General features: G+C 49.6%; 1 protein-coding gene across 1 annotated transcript; it reads right to left on the bottom strand.

The window, feature by feature from the left end:
• Positions 1 to 737: 737 nt before the first annotated feature.
• Positions 738 to 24,454, bottom strand: MAVS (mitochondrial antiviral signaling protein). The gene is made up of 7 exons (XM_083458726.1): positions 24,319 to 24,454; positions 21,827 to 21,956; positions 17,109 to 17,283; positions 15,119 to 15,363; positions 10,025 to 10,592; positions 7,991 to 8,301; positions 738 to 5,889 (listed from the first exon to the last, which is right to left on the bottom strand). The coding sequence occupies exons 2-7, from the start codon at positions 21,941 to 21,943 to the stop codon at positions 5,209 to 5,211; spliced, it is 2,097 nt and encodes a 698-aa protein (XP_083314852.1). The 5' UTR covers positions 21,944 to 21,956; positions 24,319 to 24,454; the 3' UTR covers positions 738 to 5,208.
• Positions 24,455 to 25,270: the final 816 nt, after the last annotated feature.

Genomic DNA, 25,270 nt, shown 5'->3' with positions numbered 1-25,270 from the left:
TTTTTAGTCAAAGAAAAAAAGTTGCGAGACGTTTTCGTCTTGCGAAGCAAGCTCATAGGGGAAATTCATCTTGCGAGGCAAATCGCAAACGGAAAAACCTTTCGTCTAGCGAGTTTTTTGTCTTGCGAGGCATTCGTCTTGCGGGGCACCACTGTAGTTTGAGCCTTTCTGTACACTGCTTAGAGAATAGGGTGTTGAATGGTAGTTACAGGTAGGTAGCCGTGTTGGTCTGCCATAGTCAGAACAAAATAAAAGAATTCCTTCCTGTAGCACCTTAGAGACCAACTAAGTTTGTTATTGGCATGAGCTTTCATGTGCATGCACATTTCTTCAGATAAATGGTATATAATTTGTTGAAATATATGAATGAGCGCTTGTGGGAACAGCAGGAGTGGATTCAGGGCTTGGTTCAGGTACTGATCAGATTCCCAAGCTGACCATCTGTTCAAAGGCATCCTTTTTCTCAGCTCTTAGGATCCGGCCACCTGGCTGAGCCACCATTTTGTAACCAGCTCTGGCTAATGGACCCCTTAGGGGTCTAGTAAAAAAAATAAAAAAAATCACAAGATCTCTCAAGGATGAAGTTGTGGCAGAGACAATACGAATAGGCCTGACCCAGTATGAGGCAGCTATTTTCCTAGGTCTTGGCCACGGTAGACATTTTAGGCTTTGCCCTTGGGTGGGAAGAGCATTGTGCCCGGGACAGGGAAATGGGAGTCAAACATACACTCAAGGAATAATTTCAGAGAAAGAGCTTTATTTCTACCATCCGGACTGGTAGAAGGAGCAAGCGTGATAACTCACAAGCTTAGCACAAGTTCACAGCCATTTGCACAGAGCATATATTCCCCTCCAGTTTCCTCCCTTTTCTCCTCCTCCTCAGGAGCCCTGCCCCATGATGAGTTTCCTGAGCATGAACAGAAAGCTCCTGTCTTTGGGACTCTTGGCGCCCTTCCCAGGAAAGGGAGATGAGAAGCCAAGGGGGTTGAGGAGCCTTGTGGTTCAGCGTGTCCAAGATGTGTTGCAACTGGATGAGATAAGACTCAGTTCCCAGGCTTGCTTTATGCTTGGCACTGAGCCTATTCATTAGCCTTTTTGAAGCTCTCTTGTACTGATAAAAGTTACATTTTGCCTGTGCAGCAGCATCTTGTGAGAAAGCAGAGAAGAGCTGAAGCTGCTGTGGATTTTTAGAAGAGAGAAAGGGAATTTTGAACAGTTTTGAGGCCTGAGGTGATTTCAGGGTGACTTCACAGACAGGATTTGGTTATCCTGTCCCTTCACCACTACGGAAGATTAATTGCATTTTTAAGAAGGCATCTGGTGCAATCCAAAACCATCAGAAGGACAGCTCCGTTGATATCATCTGGCCCAGGAATCTTCTGGAAAGACTTCTCATCGAATGCTACCTGCAAAAAGAGTTAGGATGACTCTTGCTTACAAGCCTTTTCCTGGGAAAAGCAGAAATCCAACCGGGCGAAAAGTTCAGAGAAGAGCACTTCTTTGCAACTGCCTCCTCGGGAAGAATTCCAAAAGCACGCAGAGAGAGGGAGACACTCTTATTTATTTTATTAACAAAAAGTCTTAGTAGAACAAAAGATCCCTAAGCAATTTAACAAGGCAGGCTAAAATATTCATTTAAAACGCCAACAGAAAAGGAATCATTAAAAAGAAGCAACATAAAAAAACAAATACAAAATAAAATCAGTGATTAAAAGAAAACACCAATTATACCTACTAAAATGTCAAGCCTGGGTAAGCTTCCTAGAACAAACAGGCTTTTTAGCAGGCATTAAAAGCAGTACAGTGAAGGCACCCGCCTAATATCAATGGGCAGGGAGTTCCGAAGGGTAGGCTCTGCCACACCGAAGGACTGATTTCTTGCCTGCAAGAAACTAATCTTATGTAGCACTTGTAGAAGTGGCAGTTCTGCCCATCTAAGCAGTCAAGCGGGCACATATTCTGCTGCAAGCTAGAATCGAGGCCCTGAATGACAGGGCCATGCCAGCTTCCCATATTTCAGTTTGGTATTGCGAGAGGTATTTTGTTTCTCATTTTGTGCTTCTATGCTGCAAACCGCCATGTGCTCTTTGGATGAAGGGTGATAAGTTTAATAAATAATAATTGTTCAGTTGTGGGTGAACATATCAGACGACACAGTGATTCCTCAGACAGCTCTTGTTTATTCACAGGCCAGAACAGAACTGAACTGAAGGGTTCAGCCAACCTGCTTATATAGAGCTCAACTACAAAGCAACAGTAACAACTTTCTGTAACTATCCAATCACTGAGCGTCACTTTCAATTCCTTTTTTGCATATGTGGACCTGAGTGAAAACTATCTACAGCATCCCCCTGCTGGCCCAGGGTAAGAACTTCAGTACATAACAATATTAGGACTCCCCTCGACCCCAGAAGGCTTCATAAGATTTCCAGATCAGGATGACCCCTCCCTCTCAAACTGCACCCTTGCTTTCTTCAGTTTGGTAAATACTGAATTTGCCCAATTTGGACATACACATCCTGGAGCCCTGTGCATTTGCTGGTGGTGGTAGTCTGTGTGTGGAATGCATTGGTGCACCGAGCTGGGGTCACGAAGCAGCCAAAAAAGGCTTTCAGCTAGTTTTCTTTTTAATTACCATGAGCAAGTGAAACGAGCAGCATTTAGATGAACAAGTAGGGGGAGGGGGGCAGTAAGAGGAATGGTGGTGTTGGTATCTGGCTGCCTTGGGAGACGACAGAAGAAAGCTCCTTTAGCGGTGAAGTCAAACCGCAGGAGAGTTGCAGCGCCTGCGTTTGTTGCCAATATGGGAGAGGCGTGTTTTATTGCAAGCAGGACAGATGAAGGCGTCCGGCTGTGCTGCTTCAGGTGCACCGGGGGGATGGCAAGGCAGGATTTAAAAAATGGTACAGTCATACCTCATGTTAAGTTTGCTTCATGTTACGTTTTTTCAGGTTGCGTCCCGCGGCGACCCGGAAGTACTGGAAAGGGTTACTTCCAGGTTTCGCCACTCACACAAAAGCACTAAATCGCGCTCTGTGCATGTGCACAAGCGCCAAATCACGCTGCGCACCTGCACAGAAACGGCGCTTCAGGTTGCGGGCTTTTCGTGTTGTGAACGGGCCTCCGGAACGGATCCCATTTGCAACCAGAGGTACCACTGTACAATCTATTTTTTCGTAGAAAAGAAAAAGGCAGGCCTGATAAAAAAGAAAGAATAGGCCGTTTCTAGGAAGGGGAAAAGAGTGCAGTTGTGGCAACCATTTTGAAAAAATATTCAAAGTGCTGCTGTTAGCTTACTTTGCCCAATTATGTGCCTACTGCTCCACTTTGATCTGTGGAATGGGCACTTTTATGAGTGCCACGGGTTCATTGCACATTTTAAGCCAATTAGTATGGCATCACCTGCCTTCTGTGCCTCCCTGCCTATTAATGCCCGGCAGGTGCCTTCACTGTACACACACACAAATTGTATTATTTGTTACTATTATTGAATGCTTTATACCGTTTTTTACAAACTGCTTTAGAGCAGGGCTGGGCGGCATCTGGTTTCCAACATCGTGATATATCACCAGCTAAAAGTTGTGATACACCGATATACCACAATGTCCGAAATAAGGATGGAGCTACGTAGAGGCATTGGCTGGCTTCACAGTCTCTCCCACATTGTGATTTTGGGATAGCAAACGTACAGCTAGACACCATGATTCGCAAAATATTGCCAGGTCAAAAATTATGAAACCACCAGAAGGCGGAAAATATGAAAACAACGAGAAGAGGCAGGACTGAAGATTTGGAGATATGCTTCAGAGGTCCAGACTATGGGGAGCCCGGAAAAATTAATAATTACAATTTGGATTACAATTTGGTCTTTTTAAATTTCAGTTTCTTGTTTTTAATTGGATTATGATGCGGATATGTTGATGGGTTGTTTTTATTGGAAAATCAATAAAAATGATTTTTTAAAAAATGAAACCAATAGCGTGGTATGGACTTGAAACCAGGTTTGGATGATATTATCGATGCATCGCCCAGTCCTACTTCAGAGGATTTTTTAATCAAGCGGTACATTAATATTGCAAGATAAAAAATGCATTATGGCTGCCTTGCTTCTTAATGATTTCGCTTGCTGCTCTGCAGAGTCAGAGCATACCAACCCTGGCTAGTGGCCATCAATGGCCCTCTCCCCCTTCATGAATTTGCCAACTACTCTTGTAAGGTAAGGGGTAAAGGGACCCCTGACCATTAGGTCCAGTCGTGGCCGACTCTGGGGTTGTGGCTCTCATCTCGCTTTATTGGCCGAGGGAGCCGGCGTACAGCTTCCGGGTCATGTGGCCAGCATTACTAAGCCACTTTTGGCGAACCAGAGCAGTGCACAGAAACGCCGTTTACCTTCCCGCCAGAGTGGTACCTATTTATCTACTTGCACTTTGACGTGCTTTCGAATTGCTAGGTTGGCAGGAGTAGGGACCGAGCAACGGGAGCTCACCCCGTCGCGGGGATACGAACCGCTGACCTTCTGATCGGCAAGTCCTAGGCTCTGTGGTTTAACCCACAGCGCCACCCAACTACTCTTGTAAAGCCACCCATATCAGGGGCCACCACTGGGAGTAGGTTACATGTGCTCCATCAAGAGAAGCCCTATTCTCTTAAGAGGTATGCCAGGGCAGAGCAGAGGAAGCGTGCAGGAAGGCAACTGGTGAACGGCAAATAATTGCCGTGAGCATCGCGCGACGCCCGTGGAGGAAGTGGATTCAAACAGAAGCAAAACTCTGCGTGGGAGTGTGTTTGCATAGAATGCAAGGGGAGGGGCTACCTGTCGGGGGCAGAACCATCCCCAAAATTGGGTCACACCTGTTGCTCTGTCTATTGCTTTTGTACAGTAGGTAACAGAGCCACTTGCAAGGTGGAGATATTTATTCACACACAGACCTTCCCCCATCGATTCTCCATCCAAAGGCATTATTATACCAGATCAAGGAGACATTCCAGACATGAAAGAGCATTCAACGAGGGTGCAGAAGAGGGTCAACAGTCTTTATGGGTCACATAAAGAGGTCCTGGGGGTCGTATTTGGCCTAGGAGTCAACTCTTGATATAGAGGCACTGGGTGAGGAGGGATGACGATCTTAACGCTTTCCCCGGGAACGAATCAATCTATTTGGAGGGCCAGGAACTCTCCCTTCTTTCCTCGCCTCCCTCCCCAGATTCCTATTTCTTCTTGTAAAGTGCAAAAGCCACCACTGCCACCACCACGGCACACCCTGCAAGGAGCCACGTATAACTGCGTGAAGTCAATGGTGCATCGCCTCTCTCACTGGGGAGGGAATCCCTCGCACTTTCGGAGCGGGGCCTGGCGCTTTTGACCGGCCGCTGCCTGTCGTCTGAGCCGGGCGAGGCACCCGGGGATCGTTCGCCAGGGCTGCCCGGCAAACCAGGGGCTCCTTCGAGATCCACACTAGGGCTCTCCTCCATTTTGAAGGTGAAGGTTCGGATAGAACCATCGCCGTCCTGGTGGTTGCCGCGTGAAAGCTGACGGGAAGCGACGCGGGCTTCACCCCTGCTTGGAACAGCAACATCGGCTGGACCAGAGCATCTCTCTTCGGACGAGCTGGGATTGCTGATCATCAAAGGGTCGCTGCCCTCAGAGAAATTGCTGAGGCGAAGCCTATCCGACCTCCCTGAATATGCAGGATTTGTCTCTTTTTCACTCAGCTGCCAATCAGGCGACCCCACTGTGTTTACACTCTGTACTGAATGCAGAACGCCCGGTTTGCAGGGTTCGTCGTCGTCGTCGTGATTGGTAGAGAAGACACCGTGATCTCTGGGACGGTGAAAGACTTTGTTCGTACTCGGCCTTGAATCTCCACTCACAGCAGAAGGCTGGATCACCTGCAGGAGACAAGACAATAGGTAAGAAAAACCCACCTACACACTTCTTTGCCTGCCTTCCTCCCTCCGTCCCACCCCCCCAACAATTCACCCTTCAGTACTTATCCCACAAGAGTTTTGGGATTCCATAATTCCTGCATTGCAGGGGTTTGGAGTAGAGGGCCCCGGCCCAGGTCCCTTGGAACTCTCTGATTCCATGCATTCAGATGCAGAGCACGGGATTTGCAGCACGTGGCTGGGACAGTCCAGTCAGATTAATAATAATACAGTGGTACCTCGGGTTAAGAACTTAATTCATTCCAGAGGTCCGTTCTTAACCTGAAACTGTTCTTAACCTGAGGTACCACTTTAGCTAATGGGGCCTCCTGCTGCTGCCACTGCGCGATTTCTGTTCTCATCCTGAAGCAAAGTTCTTAACCCGAGGTATTATTTCTGGGTTAGCAGAGTCTGTAACCTGAAGCATCTGTAACTTGAAGCATCTGTAACCCGAGGTACCACTGTAACAATAATAATAATGTGCAATCCCTGGCTTATTATTATTAGAGAACAACAACTACCAGACTTTTAGAAAACATCTGAAGGCAGCCCTGTTTAGGGAAGCTTTTAATGTTTGATGCATTATGGTATTTTAATATTTTGTTGGAAGCCGCCCAGAGTGGCTGGGGAAGCCCAGCCAGATGGGCAGAGTATAAATTATTATCATTATTATCATTATTATTATTATTACTCGGTGGAAGCATCTGAGATAGCAGGGCCTCTAGAGCAGGGGGAGCCAACGGGATGCCCTCCAGGTATTTTTTTAAGCTGCCACTAGTGCAGAACGCAGGGGCCAAACGGCTTGCGGGAGCAGATTACTGTCAACATGTTACTCTGCTGCTAGGAGAGCTGTACTGGTCGCAAATTTGCTAGTGGGCCAGGTTCAAGGCGAATTCACGAATTCACAAGCAACCCGGGCCCCAAAGTGCTTCAGGACTGTCCGATTCCTTATGCTCCACCTACACCAGGGGTAGGCAACCTAAGGCCCGGGGGCCGGATCCGGCCCAATCGCCTTCTCAATCCGGCTCATGGACGGTCCGGGAATCAGCGTGTTTTCACATGAGTAGAATGTGTCATTTTGTAGAATGTGTCCTTTTGTTTAAAACCCATCTCTGGGTTATTTGTGGGGCATAGGATTCCGTTCATTTTTATTAATTTTTTTCAAAATATAGTCTGGCCCGCCACTTGGTCTGAGTGATGGTGGACCGGCCCCCTGCTGAAAAAGGTTGCTGACCCCTGACCTACACCACCGAGATCCTCTGATGGGGTGTGATGGCCTGGGAGTCTGATTCAGAGGCTGAACCGGAAGAGTCCCAGCCTGCACAGGAGTCCCCGCCTCCAGGGCCGGCTGAGCCAGGGCAGGGGCTTGAATCCGAAGGGCCCTCACCTGTGCCGGACCCTCAGGAGCAGACATCAGATGAATCCACTCTGGCTCCGGAGGTGATTAAGGACCCATTGGCTGCAGGTGCTCCTCTCCCAGCCCTGTCAGGGGAAGGTGAGGTTGCCTCTGGATCCAGTAACCTTCCAGCCTCTCCTGAGCTGCAGAGGCTCAGGGAAGAGAGGCGGAGGGAACTAGGTTTCCGGAGGAGGAGTGCTCGCCTCCAGGCCGGGGGAGGCGAGTCACCTGTGGGCCGGGACCGCCCTAGGCCTCAGAGGAGTCAGCCCAGCCCCAGGTTGCAGGAGCAACATCGTTGGTTACCTGTTCCGGCCGGCACCCTGTCCTGCTTTCTGCCAGAGTTCCTGACCTCACCCAACTCCCTACCATGGACCCCGCTTCTGCCTCAGACCACGCCGCACAGTAACCCCCCGGGACCAGCACATGGGGTACTTCTGGTGGCTCCCTAGGCCCCTGAGGTCTGCTTGGCCTTCCCTAGGGGATCAGGTGCCCAGTGACGGGGACAGGTTGTTGACAGGTGAGCTGTTGTCGGTCAGAGCAGGCTAAGTGCTCAAATGGGGCGATGGGCTCCTCGTTTCCCAATTTCCCCGGCCTTTCCCTTTTCGTTCCCCGTGACCAACTGCAACGCCGCCACAAGCTCCGCACCCCCAGAAGCGTGGACCAGCTTACCTGCTCTGGCGCCACCTCGTAGGCGGCTGTGTCAGTCAAACCCTCACCATGAATGGGAGTTTTAGACGCGTCGCTTGGAGCAGCCGAATGCCAGGGAGGCGAGTTAGGTGGGATCACTTTGGTGGAGGAGGAACTGTCAAAGTCGGAAGGCGGAGGTCGACTCTGCCCTAAAGGTGTAGTGCTGGGCGTGGAGTGAGTCTGTCCTCTGTTTGAAGGACTACTGAGGAGCTGGGAGCTGCCAGAGGAAGGGCTGTCAAGAATATCTGCCTTTGAGGGGAGGGCGGCAGCAGCCTTCACAGGAATGCGGGGAGCTGCATGGGAAAAACGCATGAAATTATTCATCAGCACATAGGATGGTGCCCATCAGGGTGGATAAAAACCAATGATTTTTTAAAAATAAAAAAATCAGATTTTTGGGGTTTAAATTGGATTTTTAAAATAAAATGCTTTGGGAGGAAAAATCTTTTCTACAGATAGTTTTCTATTTAAATTACAGTATAATAAGGATTTGTTTTAAGTTTTTCATGTGTGCTAAAACTCAGTCTGTTTAAAACAAACAAAAACCACCGTTTAACCAAGTCAGTTAATGAATACATATGCTATAATGCTATTGTTTTAGTTAAATGAATTGTTTAAATTGTTATTAAGGAAATGATTATTTTTCTCCTTCCAATAAAGTACAGCAGAAAAGTTGTCCAAATATAAACAGTTAACTTATGAAACCTCACTATAATTTCATAATTATCAGTCTATGTATTTCTAATAGTATAACCAAATCAGTAATTTTTGATTTAACTATAAAAACTACTCTGAAAATTTATTATTCCAAAAATGAAACCTTCATCTGGTTGTAAATATTAAGATTATACCAGCAAGAAGAGTCTTTCTGTAAAAAAATAATGATGTAAATCAAATCTCACTGCCTAGTGATCTAAATCAAGTCTTACCGACTAGTGGTTTAAATCGTGATTTAAATCGATTTGATTGAAATCCAATACACCATGTGCACATGCTATGTTTTATATGCATAGGAAGAGCAAGTAGCCTCATGGTTTATAGTTTATGATTATAGTCCTCATGGTTGGGAAGACAGGACTGTGTGTGTGGCTGAAATCCTAGAATTGATGCTGAACGAGGTGGTTTCGAACAGTCAAGACAGCAGAGCTTCAGGACTTTAAAACACTGGTGTGTCCTGTCCCCCGACCCCACCCAACAACTAGGGAAAAGAACAGAAAGGAAACCATGCAAAAAAGGAGGCCGTGGAAATTGTCCTTAAATAGTGGGACGCGGGTGGCACTGTGGTTCACCCCCATCGTCTAGCCCCAACACTGAGGTCCAACGCCAAGGGCTTCTGGCAGTTCCCTCCCTGGGAGAAGCCAAGTTACAGGGAACCAGGCAGAGGGCCTTCTCGGTAGTGGCACCCGCCCTGTGGAACGCCCTCCCATCAGATGTCAAAGCGATAAACAACTATCTGACATTTAGCAGACATCTGAAGGCAGCCCTGTTTAGGGAAGTTTTTAATGACTGATGTTTTAATGTATTTTTAATATTTGGTTGGAAGCTGCCCACAGTGGCTGGGGAAACCCAGCCAGATGGGTGGGGCATAAATTATTTATTTATTTAATTTATTATATTTATTATTATTATTGCTGCAAGGGACACAAACCTGTTTAATGGTTTCTTTAAATTTTAGGTTTCATTATTGTTTCACAAGATATGGATGTCTTTAAAGACCAGAGCAAATAACATGACCTAGTTTTACAGCTGTGAAGCAGTATAGCAGGTGCGGTTAAGTTATGTTAATTAAGCACGTGGGTATAGTATATAAAGAGCAGCATGTAGCTCTCTCAGTACCCTGGCGGACGGGTCACGCTTATTGATGTATTGTAATTTAGTGTAAAAGGAGTTTTTGCTTTTGTTACTGAAATCTAGCAAAAGTTATTTTGCGTTCCTTGAATGTGTGGTCTCCCCAGCATGCTTTCTGCAGCGCAACTGATCTGCAAAATAACCAACAAAACCGGGCCACGTCCTTACCTCTTCCCGGGCCATTTCCAGGCAGGCAGTCTGTTGGGCTCGCTCCAAACCCCACTGGGGCAGAGGGGGCGCGTCCATCTCCTTTCTCCTGGCGCCCCAGGCCTACTCCCTGCTCTGCGTCGAACTGCCTTTGCAGGAGGAGAGGGCTGCCTACATCCTCTGGACCGTCCAGCACATCCTCGTTGTGATAGCCCCGCAAGGCCTGGATCTTCTGCTCCCGCAGGGATGCCTTGTCTTGACCGCTCGAAGCCAGCGGGGAGCTGCTGTCGGGAGAGGAGTAGTAATCTTCCACTGGCTGGTTCCCAGGCGTTCCGGGATCAGGAGGGGCAGCCAGCCCCGGCAAAACGGCACTGTCGATGGGGTGGTTCCTGTTCCCAAAATAGCCGTTCTTCACGCAAACAGGGCGGGGCTGGCGGCCGTCCCACTTCTGCACCGAAGGACCTGCGTCGGGCCTTGAGGATGCTGGCGTGTTGCTTGGCAAAACCTCCCCAGGCGTCTCTCCAAGGCAGCCTCGGCTCGGAATGGCCTGGGCATCCTCAGCAGGAGCAGCTACAACATTGCCTCTGGTCTGAAAAGAACAAATCATAGACTCATGGAATTGTACAGTTAGAAGGGAACCCCAAAGGTCTTCTAGCCCGGCCCCTCGCAATGGGTTGGGATACTGCCGGGGAGATGGGGACATTTGGCAGGCCCCCAGCAGCCGGATGATCTCCAGTACAGCATCAATCAATCAGCGACTTGAGCCTCAGTAGCCTTCTGAAGCTACCGAGCACGTGGATAAATCTCCACAACGGAAGTGGCGGACAGAGATGTGTGTAAGTGTATTTACAAGCGTTTATATGGCATAGTTCAGGAACAAAGAATAAAACATGTCTCCTTCCCTTAGTGTCCAGCAAAACAGCAGTAACACAAAAGCTACCATATTTTTCGCTCTATTAGACGCACCGGACGATTGGACGCACCTAGTTTTTAGGGGAGGAAAACAAGAAATAAGAAAGGAACGCAAAGCATCCTGAGCGAAGAGGGAGCGCTCCTCCATCTTCGCTCACGAGGCTTTGAGGGGCAACCCCTGAAGCCAGGAGAGCAAGCGGGATCGGTGCGCACCGATCCCTCCTGGCTTCAGTGAAAGCAAGCCTACTGGCTTTCCTCCGGCAAGAGCCGCGCACTCTTTAAAGGGAGCGCGGCTCCTGGGGGCTTTTCTGGGAGGTGGGGGAAGGGACAGAGCCACGCGCGTGGGAAGCCCCCACCTCCCGCAAAAGCCAGGGATAGCTGTATGACGTCTCCGCAGGGCAGCGCGATGAAGGCTCCCTGCTCCCCTGTGGAGACTTCATCCCGTACAGCTTCCGAGTCATGTGGCCAGCATGAGTAAGGCGCTTCTGGTGAACCAGAGCAGCGCACAGAAATGCCGTTTACCTTCCCGCCGGAGTGGGTTAAACCACAGAGCCCAGGACTTGCCGATCAGATGGTCAGCGGTTCGAACCCCTGCAACAGGGTGAGCTCCCGTTGCTCGGTCCCAGCTCCTGCCAACCTAGCAGTTTGAAAGCACGTCAAAGTGCAAGTAGATAAATAGGTACTACTCTGGCAGGAAGGTAAACGGCGTTTCCATGCGCCGCTCTGGTTCGCCAGAAGCGACTTAGTCATGCTGGCCACATAACCCGGAAGCTGTACGCCGGCTCCCTCGGCCAATAAAGCAAGATGAGCGCCACAACCCCAGAGTTGGTCATGACTGGACCTAATGGTCAGGGGTCCCTTTACCTTTACCTTTAAAGCAGTGTTTCCCAACCTTTTTTGGGCAAAGGCACACTTGTTTCATGAAAAAAATCTTGAGGCACACCACCATTACAGCCCCGTGACGTCAGCGCGCAGCGTCACGCCGGGAGGGACGCACGAAAGTGTAAGATTCAATTTTTTCCCCTCCCCCTTGCCTTCTTTCTGTGCCAACCGCCAGAAAGCCAAGAATCGCGGGACCGCCGGCGGAGGGGGGGAGGGCGAGCGGAGGCAGCGGCGAGCCCCGTTCCTCTCCATCCGCCCCATTCCGTGCAAGGAGCGCGAACAGGTGTGAGAAGGGGGTCAAACCTGCGGGTCGGCGCCGTGGAACCTCCAAGCTTTGGGGGTGGGGGGGGAGGAGGCAGCAAAGTGAGGCAGGAATGAGAGCGCGTCTTGGCGAAGTACTCGGCGGCGAAGGCCAGCAGGTCCGGCGGCCGGTGCCGCAGCACCTCCACCATGTAGCCCTGCAGCAGCTCAGTCAGACCCGGCGGGATCTCGATGCTCATGTTGTAGCCGAGGCGCGCGGGAGACTCAACGGACGGGCCCGGGAGAGAGAGAGAGAGACATGACGGAGAGAGAGCGGGAGTCCCTGCTTGCCGTCGCCACCGCTACAACTACTTTGGCGGTTGGTCGCCGCCGCCGCCGCCGCCCACCTCTATCTATCTCTCCCCCTCAGCTTTCTACGCGAGCCTCGAGCCAGAGGTGGGGGGTGGCCACCTCCGCTTTCTCCACCTCCACGTCCTGCCTCCTCCTCGAGCCCTCCGTCAGCCCTGAGGGAACCGCCGCGCTCGCGCCGCCGCTCTCTGACACGCAAGAAAGAGAAAGGAACGGAGCGGCGGGGTAGCCGGGGGAAGGAGGGGCCGGAATGGAAGCGCGAGGCGAGCTGCGCATGCCCAGCAGGAAGCGGCGGAGAGCGCCACAGAGAGAGAGACGCAAGGGAGGGCGGGGAGTGGGCGGGAACACGCTTCATGCGTCACAATAACGGACAAGAGGCGCTCGAGGGATAGATTAGGACCTAATTTGACTTTTACACACACAAAAAAATCTTTCGAATTTTCCCCACGGCACACCAGGCAACATCTCGCGGCACACTAGTGTGCCGCGGAACAGTGGTTGGGAAACACTGCTTTAAAGGACAGTTGTAAAAACTTAAAAACACTAGCTGGGCTGAAGTAACTCCTACAGTGTAGATAAGATGTGAGAAGATAAAATAAGCACGTGGGTTAAATAAAGGATACCATCTGAAGTCACAAGCTTGGCAGAGCAAAAAGATGTACCGTATTTTTCGCTCTATAAGGCGCACTTTTCCTTCCTAAAAGGAAGGGGAAATGTGTGTGCGTCTTATGGAGCGAATGCAGACTGCACAGCTATCCCAGAAGCCAGAACAGCAAGAGGGATTGCTATGCAGCGCTCCCTCTTGCTGTTCTGGCTTCTGAGATTCAGAATATTTTTTTTCCCTTGTTTTCCTCCTCCAGAAACTAGGTGCGTCTTATGGTCTGGTGCGTCTTATAGAGCAAAAAATATGGTGTATGTTGTTTAAAGTATGATAAGAAAGAATATGTAAAGAAAATAATAAAAATTTATGGGGTGGGGAAGACAGTGGTGGTAGACTCTCCTTCCTTGGAGGTTTTTGAGCAGAGGTTGGATGGCCATTTTCCAGGGATGCTATAGTTGAGATTTCTGCACTGGAGGGGGTTGGACTAGAGGACCTTTGGGTCCCTTCCAACTCTAGGATTCTATGAGCCAGTGTGGTGTAATAATAATAATAATAATAAATTTTATTTATATCCCGCCCTCCCCAGCCGAGCCGGGCTCAGGGCGGCTAACAACAGTCAAATAACAATCAAATAATAACACATTCTAAAAATATTTCATTATAAAAATTAGTTAAAATCAAATTGATGGCAACCGATTAAACAAAATTCTGTGCAGGTTGCCGGAGGAGGGAGTCAGGCTGCGCCCTGACCAAAAGCTTGGCGGAACAACTCTGTCTTGCAGGCCCTGCGGAAAGATGTCAGATCCCGCAGGGCCCTAGTCTCTTGTGACAGAGCATTCCACCAGGTTGGAGCTGCAGCCGAGAAGGCCCTGGCTCTAGTTGAGGCCAGCCTAACCTCTCTGAGGCCTGGGACCTTGAGGGTGTTATTATTTGTAGACCGTAGGTTTCTCTGTGGGGCATACCAGGAGAGGCGGTCCCGTAGGTACGAGGGTCCTAGGCCGTATAGGGCTTTAAAGGTTAAAACCAGCACCTTAAACCTGATCCTGTACTCCACCGGGAGCCAGTGCAGCTGGTATAGCACCGGATGAATGTGATCCCGCAGCGAAGACCCCGTAAGGAGTCTCGCTGCGGCATTCTGCACCCGCTGGAGTTTCTGGGTCAGTCTCAAGGGCAGCCCCACGTAAAGCGAGTTACAATAATCCAGTCTGGAGGTGACCGTCGCATGGATCACAGTGGCTAGGTCAGGGCGAGAGAGATAAGGGGCCAACTGCTTAGCTTGGCGGAGATGGAAAAATGCCGCCTTTGTTATAGCTGTAATCTGCGCCTCCATAGAAAGGGAGGTATCGAAGATTACACCCAAACTCTTAACGGACGGTGCTGGCACTAATTGCACCCCCGCAAGAGATGGGAGTTGCCCCCTCGATCCCATATCGTCCCGCCCCAGCCAGAGGACCTCTGTCTTCGAAGGATTTAACTTCAACCGGCTCCCACGTAACCATCCAGCCACAGCTTCCAGACATCTGGTCAGTGTGTCTGGGGCCGAGTTAGGATGGCCATCCATCAACAGATAGAGTTGGGTGTCATCAGCATACTGATGGCAACCCAGCCCAAAACTCCGGACAAGCTGGGCGAGGGGGCGCATAAAGATGTTAAAAAGCATCGGGGAGAGAATCGCACCCTGAGGCACTCCACACACCAAGGAGTGACGCGATGACAATTCCCCCCCCAAGCGCCACCCTCTGTCCCCGATCAGAGAGAAACGAGCGCAGCCATTGAAGGACTGTGCCCTGGATCCCCACGTCGGCAAGGCGGTGGTCCAGGAGTTCGTGTAGTGGTTAAGAGCGGTAGTCTCGTAATCTGGGGAACCGGGTTCGCGTCTCCGCTCCTCCACATGCAGCTGCTGGGTGACCTTGGGCCAGTCACACTTCTCTGAAGTCTCTCAGCCCCACTCACCTCACAGAGTGTTTGTTGTGGGGGAGGAAGGGAAAGGAGAATGTTAGCCGCTTTGAGACTTCTTAAAGGGAGTGAAAGGCGGGATATCAAATCCAAACTCCTCCTCCTCTTCTTCTTCTATGAAAGGCAAGGGAAGAGAAAGCAATCTTAGGCTTTACCTCAGGGCTCCGAGGGAGACGTTCAGTTTCTTGAATAGGAGTGCTGTAATCAGGCATGTCTTCAGAGGCTGCATTAGTGGCGAAGTAGGATGGGTCTGAGACGCCTGTGGGCAACGGGGGCTGGACTCCACTACAGACTGGCAGGGGCACGTCAGAAGAGGGTGGGCTGGGCTTCACGGCTGGCACCTGGGAGCTATTCACCACAGCTGGTGAGGCAGCAACTGCCGGCACATTCCTTCGAGGGGCTGGAGGAGGAAGACACACCAGCAGCACAGAGGTTAATTTCTTTTTCCTTTATTTCCAAATAGCGATTACTGAATTTTAATAGCAAACAGGATTTAAAAATAAAATAGAAAGAAAGAAAGAAAGAAGAGAAAAGTTGTCACAGTTGCCAGTAAGGAATTACAGTGAAGAAGAAGAAGGAGGAGGAGGAGGAGGAGGAGGAGAGTTTGGATTTGATATCCCGCCTTTCATTCCCCTTCAGGAGTCTCAAAGCGGCTAACATTCTCCTTTCCCTTCCTCCCCCACAACAAACACTCTGTGAGGTGAGTGGGGCTGAGAGACTTCAGAGAAGTGTGACTAGCCCAAGGTCACCCAGCAGCTGCATGTGGAGGAGCGGAGACGCGAACCTGGTTCACCAGATTACGAGACTACCGCTCTTAACCACTACACCACACTGGCTCTCAGGGGTACCTCAGGTTAAGAACTTAATTCGTTCCGGAGGTCCATTCTTAACCTGAGGTACCACTTTAGCTAATGGGGCCTCCCGCTGCCGCCACACGATTTCTGTTCTCATCCTGAAGCAAAGTTCTTAACCCGAGGTACTATTTCTGGGTTAGCGGAGTCTGTAACCTGAAGCGTCTGTAACCTGAAGCGTCTGTAACCTGAAGCGTCTGTAACCCGAAGTACCACTGTATAGGGTACAGCTATGTGATTTACAGAGTCAATAATAAAACAATCCAAGAGGAAAAGGATAAGTGGTCTATTATTACACGGGGTTCTATGGTCTAGACCAGTGTTTCCCAACCGGTGTTCCGCGGCACACTAGTGTGCCGCGAGACGTTGCCTGGTGTGCCGTGGGAGGGAGGCAGGTGAGTCGGGCGGCGAGAGGCGGGGCGGCGAGGAGAGGCCGCCCAGCGCGGGGCTCTCGCCGTCTGCCTGCCTGGCTGCCTGCGTGGCGCTGACGTCACGGGGCTGTAACGTGCCCCACATAGGCACACGCGGGGCGGCGAGCGAGCTCCCTCCCACATCCCATCGCCGCTCGCTTCGGCCGGCCTACTAGGGATTCCCTTCACGCCTTCCTCCTCCCGGGTCCTTGAGAGAGCGGGAAGCGGCAGCGCGAGACCGGCGTTGAGCCTGGTAGGTATTGCGCTTGCCAAGGCAGTCATTTGGGAAATGAAAACTTGCAAAGCAAGCAACCAGTTCAATCTGAAGTACGTGTATGCTTAATATCCTGTATCTGAAACCTGTTCTGCCCCCTCCCCCACACTTGGTGCCATTTTCATCTACACATGCAGCAGAGTAAGTTGACCCAGAATAGTACCAATTCAGATGGCAGATGGGAGAATGACAGTGCTGAATGCTTTCCCATGTAGAACAGTCCCTGCAAATAAAAACCTAGCATATTTGGAAGAGGGATGCTAGCCTAACCATTACCTTCTATGCTGTTACTATTTTTTTATTTTATTTTTTTACATAAGTAAAAAGTGACCTTTCCCCATCTGGCATGGTGGTGTGCCTCGAGATTTTTTTCATGAAACAAGTGTGCCTTTGCCCAAAAAAGGTTGGGAAACACTGGTCTAGACTCTAAATCAAAACAACTGCAATTTTTTTGCCCCCGAAAAAGAAGACCACCAATTTACACATTCATTCATTTGGATTATATACTGCCCTTTTGCAAAGCTGACGATCTCCATTATTGCTCTTAAGAAGCAAAATAATAATAATAATAATTAATAAATTAAATGCAAAAGGCGGAAGGGCAACTTACGGAGCCGCCAACGGTCGTAAACTTCTCTGATTTCATTTGCCAGCTCGCTTTGGTTCTGGTCCTCGAGAGCGTTGATGAAGAGCGTCACCCAGCCCCTCCTGATCCGGAGGTGCTGAAACAGCTCCCACACAGTCAGGTCGTTCCCTCGCATTAAGCATTCACTTTTAATTTCTTGCTGCAGAAATGGGGGACATGAAAATGCAAAGCTCAGGAACAAGGGGGTGGGGGGAGAAAGAGAGACAGAACAGCATCACCGAAGCCCTGGGAAGGTTTAAAATTGGGATTCCCATGGCATATTCCAAATATGCTAGCAAGTCCCCAGCCTGCAGCCAGCATCTCCAGACCAGAGCTCTCAACGTGGAGTTGGATGGATGCATGTGAGAAGTGCCATTCTGGATCTGGCCAAAGGCCCATACAGCCCAGTATCCTGTTCTCACAGTGGCCAACCAGATGCCTTTGGAAAGCCCAAATGTCAGAGCCGAGGGCGACAGCAAGTGGTATCCAGGAGGCAAATTGCTTCCGACACAGTCGCTATTGCTAGCTTCCTCCTCCATGAATCTGTCTAAGCCTCTTTGAAAGCCGTCCAAGTTGTGGCCGTTGCTACGTCTCAGAAACCCACAGGAATGGTTTAGACATGCCTGTCCCACGATTAAGAAAAATCCTCCCACAATTAACTGTCAAATAGCTACGGTAATAATGTTAACCACGGGTTTGCAAAGTAATTTGGGTGCCTACATAAGCACAGACACACCTGCTACCTTGCAATACCCAGAGCGACTTTGCAACTGCTTCAAAACAAGTCTGTGCTGCTGAAGAGGAAGCCTGAGCTGAACAGAATGAAAAGGTAATGGATCCATACATCACGCGGGACTCGTTTGAGGGCTAGAGCACGATGGCGCCTTCACCCAGTGGCATATCGCAAGTGGAGGGTGAAACCTCCACCACTCATGAGTTTCTCTGCCACCAGTGCCCAGCTGTGGAGACAGAGCGTTGCCGTCATGGGTTGCAAGTCCAGGTATGTATTTTAGGGCACTGTTTTGTGAAGTATTCTCTACATTTTCCCCATGCTTTTTGAAACTCTTGTCTAGTGTAATCTCTAATTGCCTCTGTTCAATATACTCTGACAGTTTATCTTGCCATTTCTTTTTTGTTGGCAGTTTCTTTTTTCCAGTTTTTAGCCATTAGGATCCTTGCCGCTCCTGTGGCATAGAGGAATATTTTCTGATCTTCTCTTGCTATACCTGTGTCCGTTATCCCTAGTAGAAAAGCTTCTGTATTTTTCATAAAGTTATACTTAAAACATTTTACAAGCTGAAGAAAAGATTTTGGAATATAAAAGGGGAAAAAATATTTAATTTCATTATTATCGTTTTGTGTGGGTGTCTACACATATGTGTGTTGCTGTATGCAATGTTTGGGAGGAAATAAGATGGTAAATAACAAATAACAAACTAAATATTGATGTATGTAATTTTTATTTCTTAATTATATTTAGTGGTAGTATGGCTGTATTGTTTTTTGTAACATAAAATCATTCAATAAAAATTATTAAAAGCTTCTGTATTTTTCATAAAGTATTACTTAAAACATTTTTTTAAGCTCGTCATACACTGTGTTCCACTGTGTTTAGAAGTCCTCCCCGACAGTGAACACAGACGGGGAAGACTTCCTGTCATACCTGCTCTGGAGCATCCTTCCCCTGTGTGTGACCAGGTAGATGAGCGTGACCCTAGCAGACCCTATAAAGGCGCTAGTCATGCAACCATCTCCCTCTCTTGCTCTTCTGGCCCTTTGGCTCTTGCAACTGCTCTTTTGCCATCTTCCTTCTGCTGGTTCTTAGCCAGCAGCACATGCCTCAACCTTACAGAGGATGGAAGCCACAAGGTGGAAAGTCTGAGGCCTAGCTCAGACTTCTTTTCTCTACACAAGTACTACAAGATAAAGGCTGCCTTCAGGACAATACTGTGAACCGAATGTAAGTAAACTTCACCATTCCTTTTAAAAGAAGACTGACGTGTCATTATTGTTTTTAAGAGGGAACTATCCAATCTGGAGGGACGCGGGTGGCGCTGTGGGTAAAAGCCTCAGCGCCTAGGGCTTGCCGAGCGAAAGGTCGGCGGTTCGAATCCCCGCGGCGGGGTGCGCTCCCGTTGCTTGGTCCCAGCGCCTGCCAACCTAGCAGTTCGAAAGCACCCTCGGGTGCAAGTAGATAAATAGGGACCGCTTTCTAGCGGGAAGGTAAACGGCGTTCTGTGTGCGGCTCTGGCTCGCCAGAGCAGCGATGTCACACTGGCCACGTGACCCGGAAGTGTCTCCGGACAGCGCTGACCCCCGGCCTATAGAGTGAGATGGGCGCACCAACCCCAGTGTCTGTCAAGACTGGCCCGTACGGGCAGGGGTACCTTTACCTTTACCTTTATCCAATCTGGGGGACACGGGTGGCGCTGTGGGTAAAACCTCAGCGCCTAGGACTTGCCAATCGCATGGTCGGCGGTTCAAATCCCCGCAGCAGGGTGCGCTCCTGTTGCTCGGTCCCAGCTCCTGCCAACCTAGCAGTTCGAAAGCACTCAAGTGCAAGTAGATAAATAGGGACCGCTTACTAGCGGGAAGGTAAACGGCGTTTCTGTGTGCGGCGCTGGTGCTGGCTCGCCAGCTGCAGCTTCGTCACGCTGGCCACGTGACCCGGAAGTCTCTCCGGACAGCGCTGGCACCCGACCTCTAGAGTGAGATGAGCGCACAACCCTAGAGTCTGTCAAGACTGGCCCGTACGGGCAGGGGTACCTTTACCTTTATCCAATCTGGACAAGCCAGACTGGATTGCTCAACTCAAATGATTCTAATGAATCAATCAATCAACTTGTTTCCAGCAATGTGCAAAGGGAATGTGCTCTGCTACTAGCTCACTAGCATAAGTGAGGAAGGATATAGCTCGGCTTCTAATACCATCCTTCCAGACATTCTTATCAAAAAGCTGATGGAACTAGACCTTTCTTCTACCATGTGTGACTGGATTAAAGACTTTCCGGGGGATCAGACACAAACAGTGAGGACTGGGCCTGTTACATCTACCTCCCTGAAGCTCAGCACTGTCACCCCACAGGGATGTGTGATGAGTCCCTACCTGTACTCGTTGTATACATATGGCTGTATTTCATCTGATCCATCTACTGCAATTATTAAGTTTGCAGATGATACTACCATAATGGGTCTAATTACAGGTGGAGATGAATCAGCGTACAGAGGGGAGGTTCAAAAAGTATCTACATGGTGCCTAGAGAATAACTTGCACCTAAATATTAGCAGGGACGCAGGTGGCGCTGTGGGTAAAACCTCAGTGCCTAGGACTTGCTGATCGTAAGGTCGGCGGTTCGAATCCCCACGGCGGGGTGAGCTCCCGTCATTCGGTCCCAGCTCCTGCCCACCTAGCAGTTTGAAAGCACCCCTAAGTGCAAGTAGATAAATAGGTACTGCTTATAGCGGGAAGGTAAACGGCATTTCCGTGTGCGGCGCTGGTGCTGGCTCGCCAGCTGCAGCTTCGTCACGCTGGCCACGTGACCCGGAAGTGTCTCCGGACAGCGCCGGCACCCGGCCTCTTGAGCGAGATGAGCGCGCAACCCTAGAGTCGGACACGACTGGCCCATACGGGCAGGGGTACCTTTACCTTTAAATATTAGCAAGACAAATGAGATGGTGTTGGACTTGCAGAGGAAGAGAGGGGAACTAGCCCCATTGTATATCGGGGGGGTTGTGTGGAGAGAGTCTCTTCCTTTAAATTCCTGGGAGTTTACCTTAGTGAAGACCTCACTTGGAAAAACAATATAACTCAGGTGGTTAGGAAGGCCCAACATAGACTCCATTTCCTCAGGGTCTTGCGAAAGAACAATGTTAAACAACAATTGGTGACCTCCTTCTACTGGTCCACAATAGAAAGTGTCCTCTCATATTGTATCACAGTGTGGTACGTTGGCTTGACAGCCACGGACAGGAAGTCTCTACAGAGGGTGGTGAACATAGCACATGATATCATGGGCTGTCCCCTGAGCTCGCTAGATGACTTCGCAAGGAATCGATGCCTTAGGAGAGCGAGAAAAATTCTCAGGGACGATTCACACCCCAGCCAGCACCTCTTTAATCTTCTACCCTCGGGCAGGGGATATAGAAGTATAATCAGTCATACCAACAAGCTAAAAACCAGTTTCTGAACAGAAAATAATATAGTACAACTGACTTTCAGGGTTGGTGTGTTGTGCGACAAGCACACAGAGTGCAATGAGATTGAGTGTTTGTGAGGAGGGGAGGCTCGGTTCATTTCATTGTACTGTACAGTGGTACCTTGGGTTAAGTACTTAATTTGTTCCAGAGGTCCATTCTTAACCTGAAGCACCACTTTAGCTAATGGGGCCTCCTGCTTCCACTGTGCCGCCGGAGCACGATTTCTGTTCTCATCCTGAAGCAAAGTTCTTAACCCGAGGTACTATTTCTGGGTTAGTGGAGTCTGTAACCTGAAGCGTATGTAACCTGAAGTGTCTGTAACCCGAGGTACCACTGTACATTGACAATAAAGGTATTACTATTATATATTTAATCAACATATCCTCTCCTGTTATCCACAACATTCCCACAGCCTAAAGACACTACCCTGGACATACTCTCAAGGGGCAGCTCCCCAATCCAAACACTGGCACCAACAAGAGCAGGGAAATCAGGGGGGAAGTTACCTTGTCTATTTCAGTGAGGCAGCTGAGATAGTCCAGCATCTGAAGGACACGGACGCTTCGGAAGTTGCACTGGTGGGCCCTGATGTATTCTGCCACTTTATCCTCAGCAAAGCCCATGTTCAGTCAGCACCTAGAACCAGGAGAATCACAGACAGAACTGTAGAGTTGGGAAAGGCCACAATACAATATGATAATGATATGATAATCTTTATTGTCACTGTCCCATACAGAACAACAAAATTGAAAAAATCTACATCAGACATTCAAAAACCAACATGCCTGCTATCCCAGCCTGTAAAGGTAAAGGTACCCCTGCCCATACGGGCCAGTCGTGTCCGACTCTAGGGTTGCGTGCTCATCTCGCTCAAGAGGCCGTGAGCCGGCGCCGTCCGAAAACACTTCCGGGTCACGTGGCCAGTGTGACGAAGCTGCAGCTGGCGAGCCAGCACCAGCGCAGCACACGGAAACGCCGTTTACCTTCCTGCTATAAAGCGGTACCTATTTATCTACTTGCACTTAGGGGTGCTTTCGAACTGCTAGGTAGGCAGGAGCAGGGACCGAACGACGGGAGCGCACCCCACCGCGGGGATTCGAACCGCCGACCATACGATCAGCAAGTCCTAGGCACTGAGGTTTTACCCACAGCGCCACCCGCGTCCCTTCATCCCAGCCTGGTTAACCCCCTAAAAACTCTGATACCCTATAAGTAAATACAATATACTCCCATAGAGACTACCTTAAAAGGTAAAGGGACCCCTGACCCTTAGGTCCAGTCATGGCCGACTCTGGGGTTGCGGCGCTCATCTCGCATTATTAGCCCAGGGAGCCGGCGTACAGCTTCTGGGTCATGTGGCCAGCATGACTAAGCCACTTCTGGCAAACCAGACCAGCGCACGGAAACGCCGTTTACCTTCCCGCCGGAGCGGTACCTATTTATCTACTTGCACTTTGACGTGCTTTTGAACTGCTTAGAGATACTGCTTTGAGACTACTTTACACTGCGTTTAAAACCAAAATCGCATCTGGATATAAACTGTTTCTCAGGCAGCTAGTCTTAGTCTTTATAACCCTGTACCTTCTTTCCAGAAGGCAGAAGCTGAAAGAGATCATTTCCGGGGTGTCATCTAGTCCAACCCCCCACTTTGTCCAATGCGGGACTCAAATCTAGAACTCTGGGATTGAGAGTCTCGTGCTCCACCAACTGAGCTATCTATGAAAGAAGCTGCTCAAAGCTAACAAAGGGGCTTCGGATTGCAGTGGGAGATGTGCAGGGCTGTCCAAAAGGGAGTGGTGTTAGAAACTGAGATATAAAAGCTAGGCGCCAAATGTCTCCTTAAACCAAGGTTGCACTCGCCAAAACGGAATGTCTAGTCGCCATTTTCGGACAAGACGGATCTCAAGTCTTCTTTTTAAAAATAATGGACCGATTGTGATTTGCTTCTCAGTTAAACATCTGGCTAGTTCAAATAACAACCTTAAGCTAAGTGAAGAACTTTGATTTTCACTCCTGGGGCAAATTCTGGGACCTCTGGAACTTCTCACCACTCGGAGACTGGGTGGAGCAGGGGTATTTAAGAGTTTATTTGCAATGCTAGAAAAGAAATCATCCGGAAAGCTTCACAAATTCTGCCCTCACCTCCAGGAAGTGGAAGAAAAGAGAAATGCAATTCCCAGCAGTTTGGGGTTTTTTTTGGTTTTTTTTAAAAGAACAGTTAGTTAGACCCAAAATAAGTACAGTACAAGCAAACAGAGAGAATCAGGTTTTTCTTATGCACTGACTTCAATTTTTGAGACATCCAGATGGAGCCTGTGCTTGCTGGCATTCTGGTTAGAACGTCCCAGTTACGATACTGGGAATAACTTCTTCCTGCACGCGCAATCGGGAATCCCTTTCTGCCCATCTCTCTGCAAGCAATATATACACCTGCCGCATTTTGCAAGATAGGTAAAGGCACACCCCCGTTGCTACCTTCCCAGCGCAGCGCAAACTTATGAACCTACTCAGAAGTAAGTCTGCTCAGAAGTAAGTCTACCGAGTCCTACGGCACTTGCTCCCAGGTTCGGGTTGCATCCTTAGTCACGCTTTGAGTTGAACGCGGGTGGGTGAGGTGTGAAGTAGAGGACAGCCAGGACCCTGGGAGGGGTTAATGCCCCTAGGTCGCCCGAACAGGCCTCTTATCTATTCCCACGCCCCCCGTCCCGTTGGAAATCCCCGTTGGAAGTTCCCGGTGACGAAAAACGCAAACAGCCTCCTTGCATCACCCCCACCGCAGCGCGCTGCATATCCACAGCGGAAAGTGGCGATGCATGACGGGGCAGGAAACCCCCGCTCTCTTGTCTTAGGCCCTGCCCGGCAAAGTGAGCCCGGAAGAGGGGAAAGTGGGAGTTTCTATATGGCGGGGCCAAAAAAATCAAAATAAATCCGAAAACTCTCCAAGTCGAGGAAAGAGTTGCATGCAGAGGAAGGCGGCTCGGCACGCCTCTTTTCTTACCTGGTCTCCACACGCTTCCAGAGGAAGAATCCGGATTCAGAAGAAAGGAAGTGCAGGCGGTGGGGAGTAACCAGCAGGCGACTCAGCAAGAACAGCTGCCTTAGGCCGGCCCTCGGCGGCGCGCGCAGATTCCCGGGGATCGTTCTACGCCCGCCCCGCGCCCGCCTCCGATTGGTCGCTCGGCTTCCGCTCTGCGCTGCTTGTCAAATCCGTTTGGAATATTGTTGTTTAGTCGTTTAGTTGTGTCCGATTCTTCGTGACCCCCTGGACCAGAGCACGCCAGGCACTTCTGTCTTCCACTGCTTCCCGCAGTTTGGTCAAACTCATGTTCGTAGCTTCAAGAACACTGTCCCACCATCTCGTCCTCTGTCGTCCCCTTCTCCTTGTGCCCTCCATCTTTCCCAACATCAGGGTCTTTTTCAGGGAGTCTTCTCTTCTCATGAGGTGGCCAAAGTATTGGAGCCTCAGCTTCAGGATCTGTCCTTCCAGTGAGCACTCAGGGCTGATTTCCTTCAGAATGGAGAGGTTTGATCTTCTTGCAGTCCATGGCACTCTCAAGAGTCGCCTCCAACACCATAATTCAAAAGCATCCATTCTTCGGCGATCAGCCTTCTTTATCGTCCAGCTCTCACTTCCATACATCACTACTGGGAAAACCATAGCCTTAACTATACGGACCTTTGTTGGACCTTTGTTGGCAAGGTGATGTCTCTGCTTTTTAAGATGCTGTCTAGGTTTGTCAATGCTTTTCTCCCAAGAAGCAGGCGTCTTTTAATTTCGTGGCTGCTGTCACCATCTGCAGTGATCATGGAGCCCAAGAAAGTAAAATCTCTCGCTGCCTCCATTTCTTCCCCTTCTATTTGCCAGGAGGTGATGGGCCCAGTGGCCATGATCTTCCTTTTTTTGATGTTGAGCTTCAGACCATATTTTGCGCTGTCCTCTTTCACCCTCA

Source organism: Podarcis liolepis (genome assembly GCF_965112155.1).
Source record: "Podarcis liolepis genome assembly, chromosome: 9".
Lineage (NCBI taxonomy): Eukaryota > Metazoa > Chordata > Lepidosauria > Squamata > Lacertidae > Podarcis > Podarcis liolepis.
Note: the sequence above shows the minus strand (reverse complement) of the source record. Positions and strands in the feature narration are given on the sequence as shown.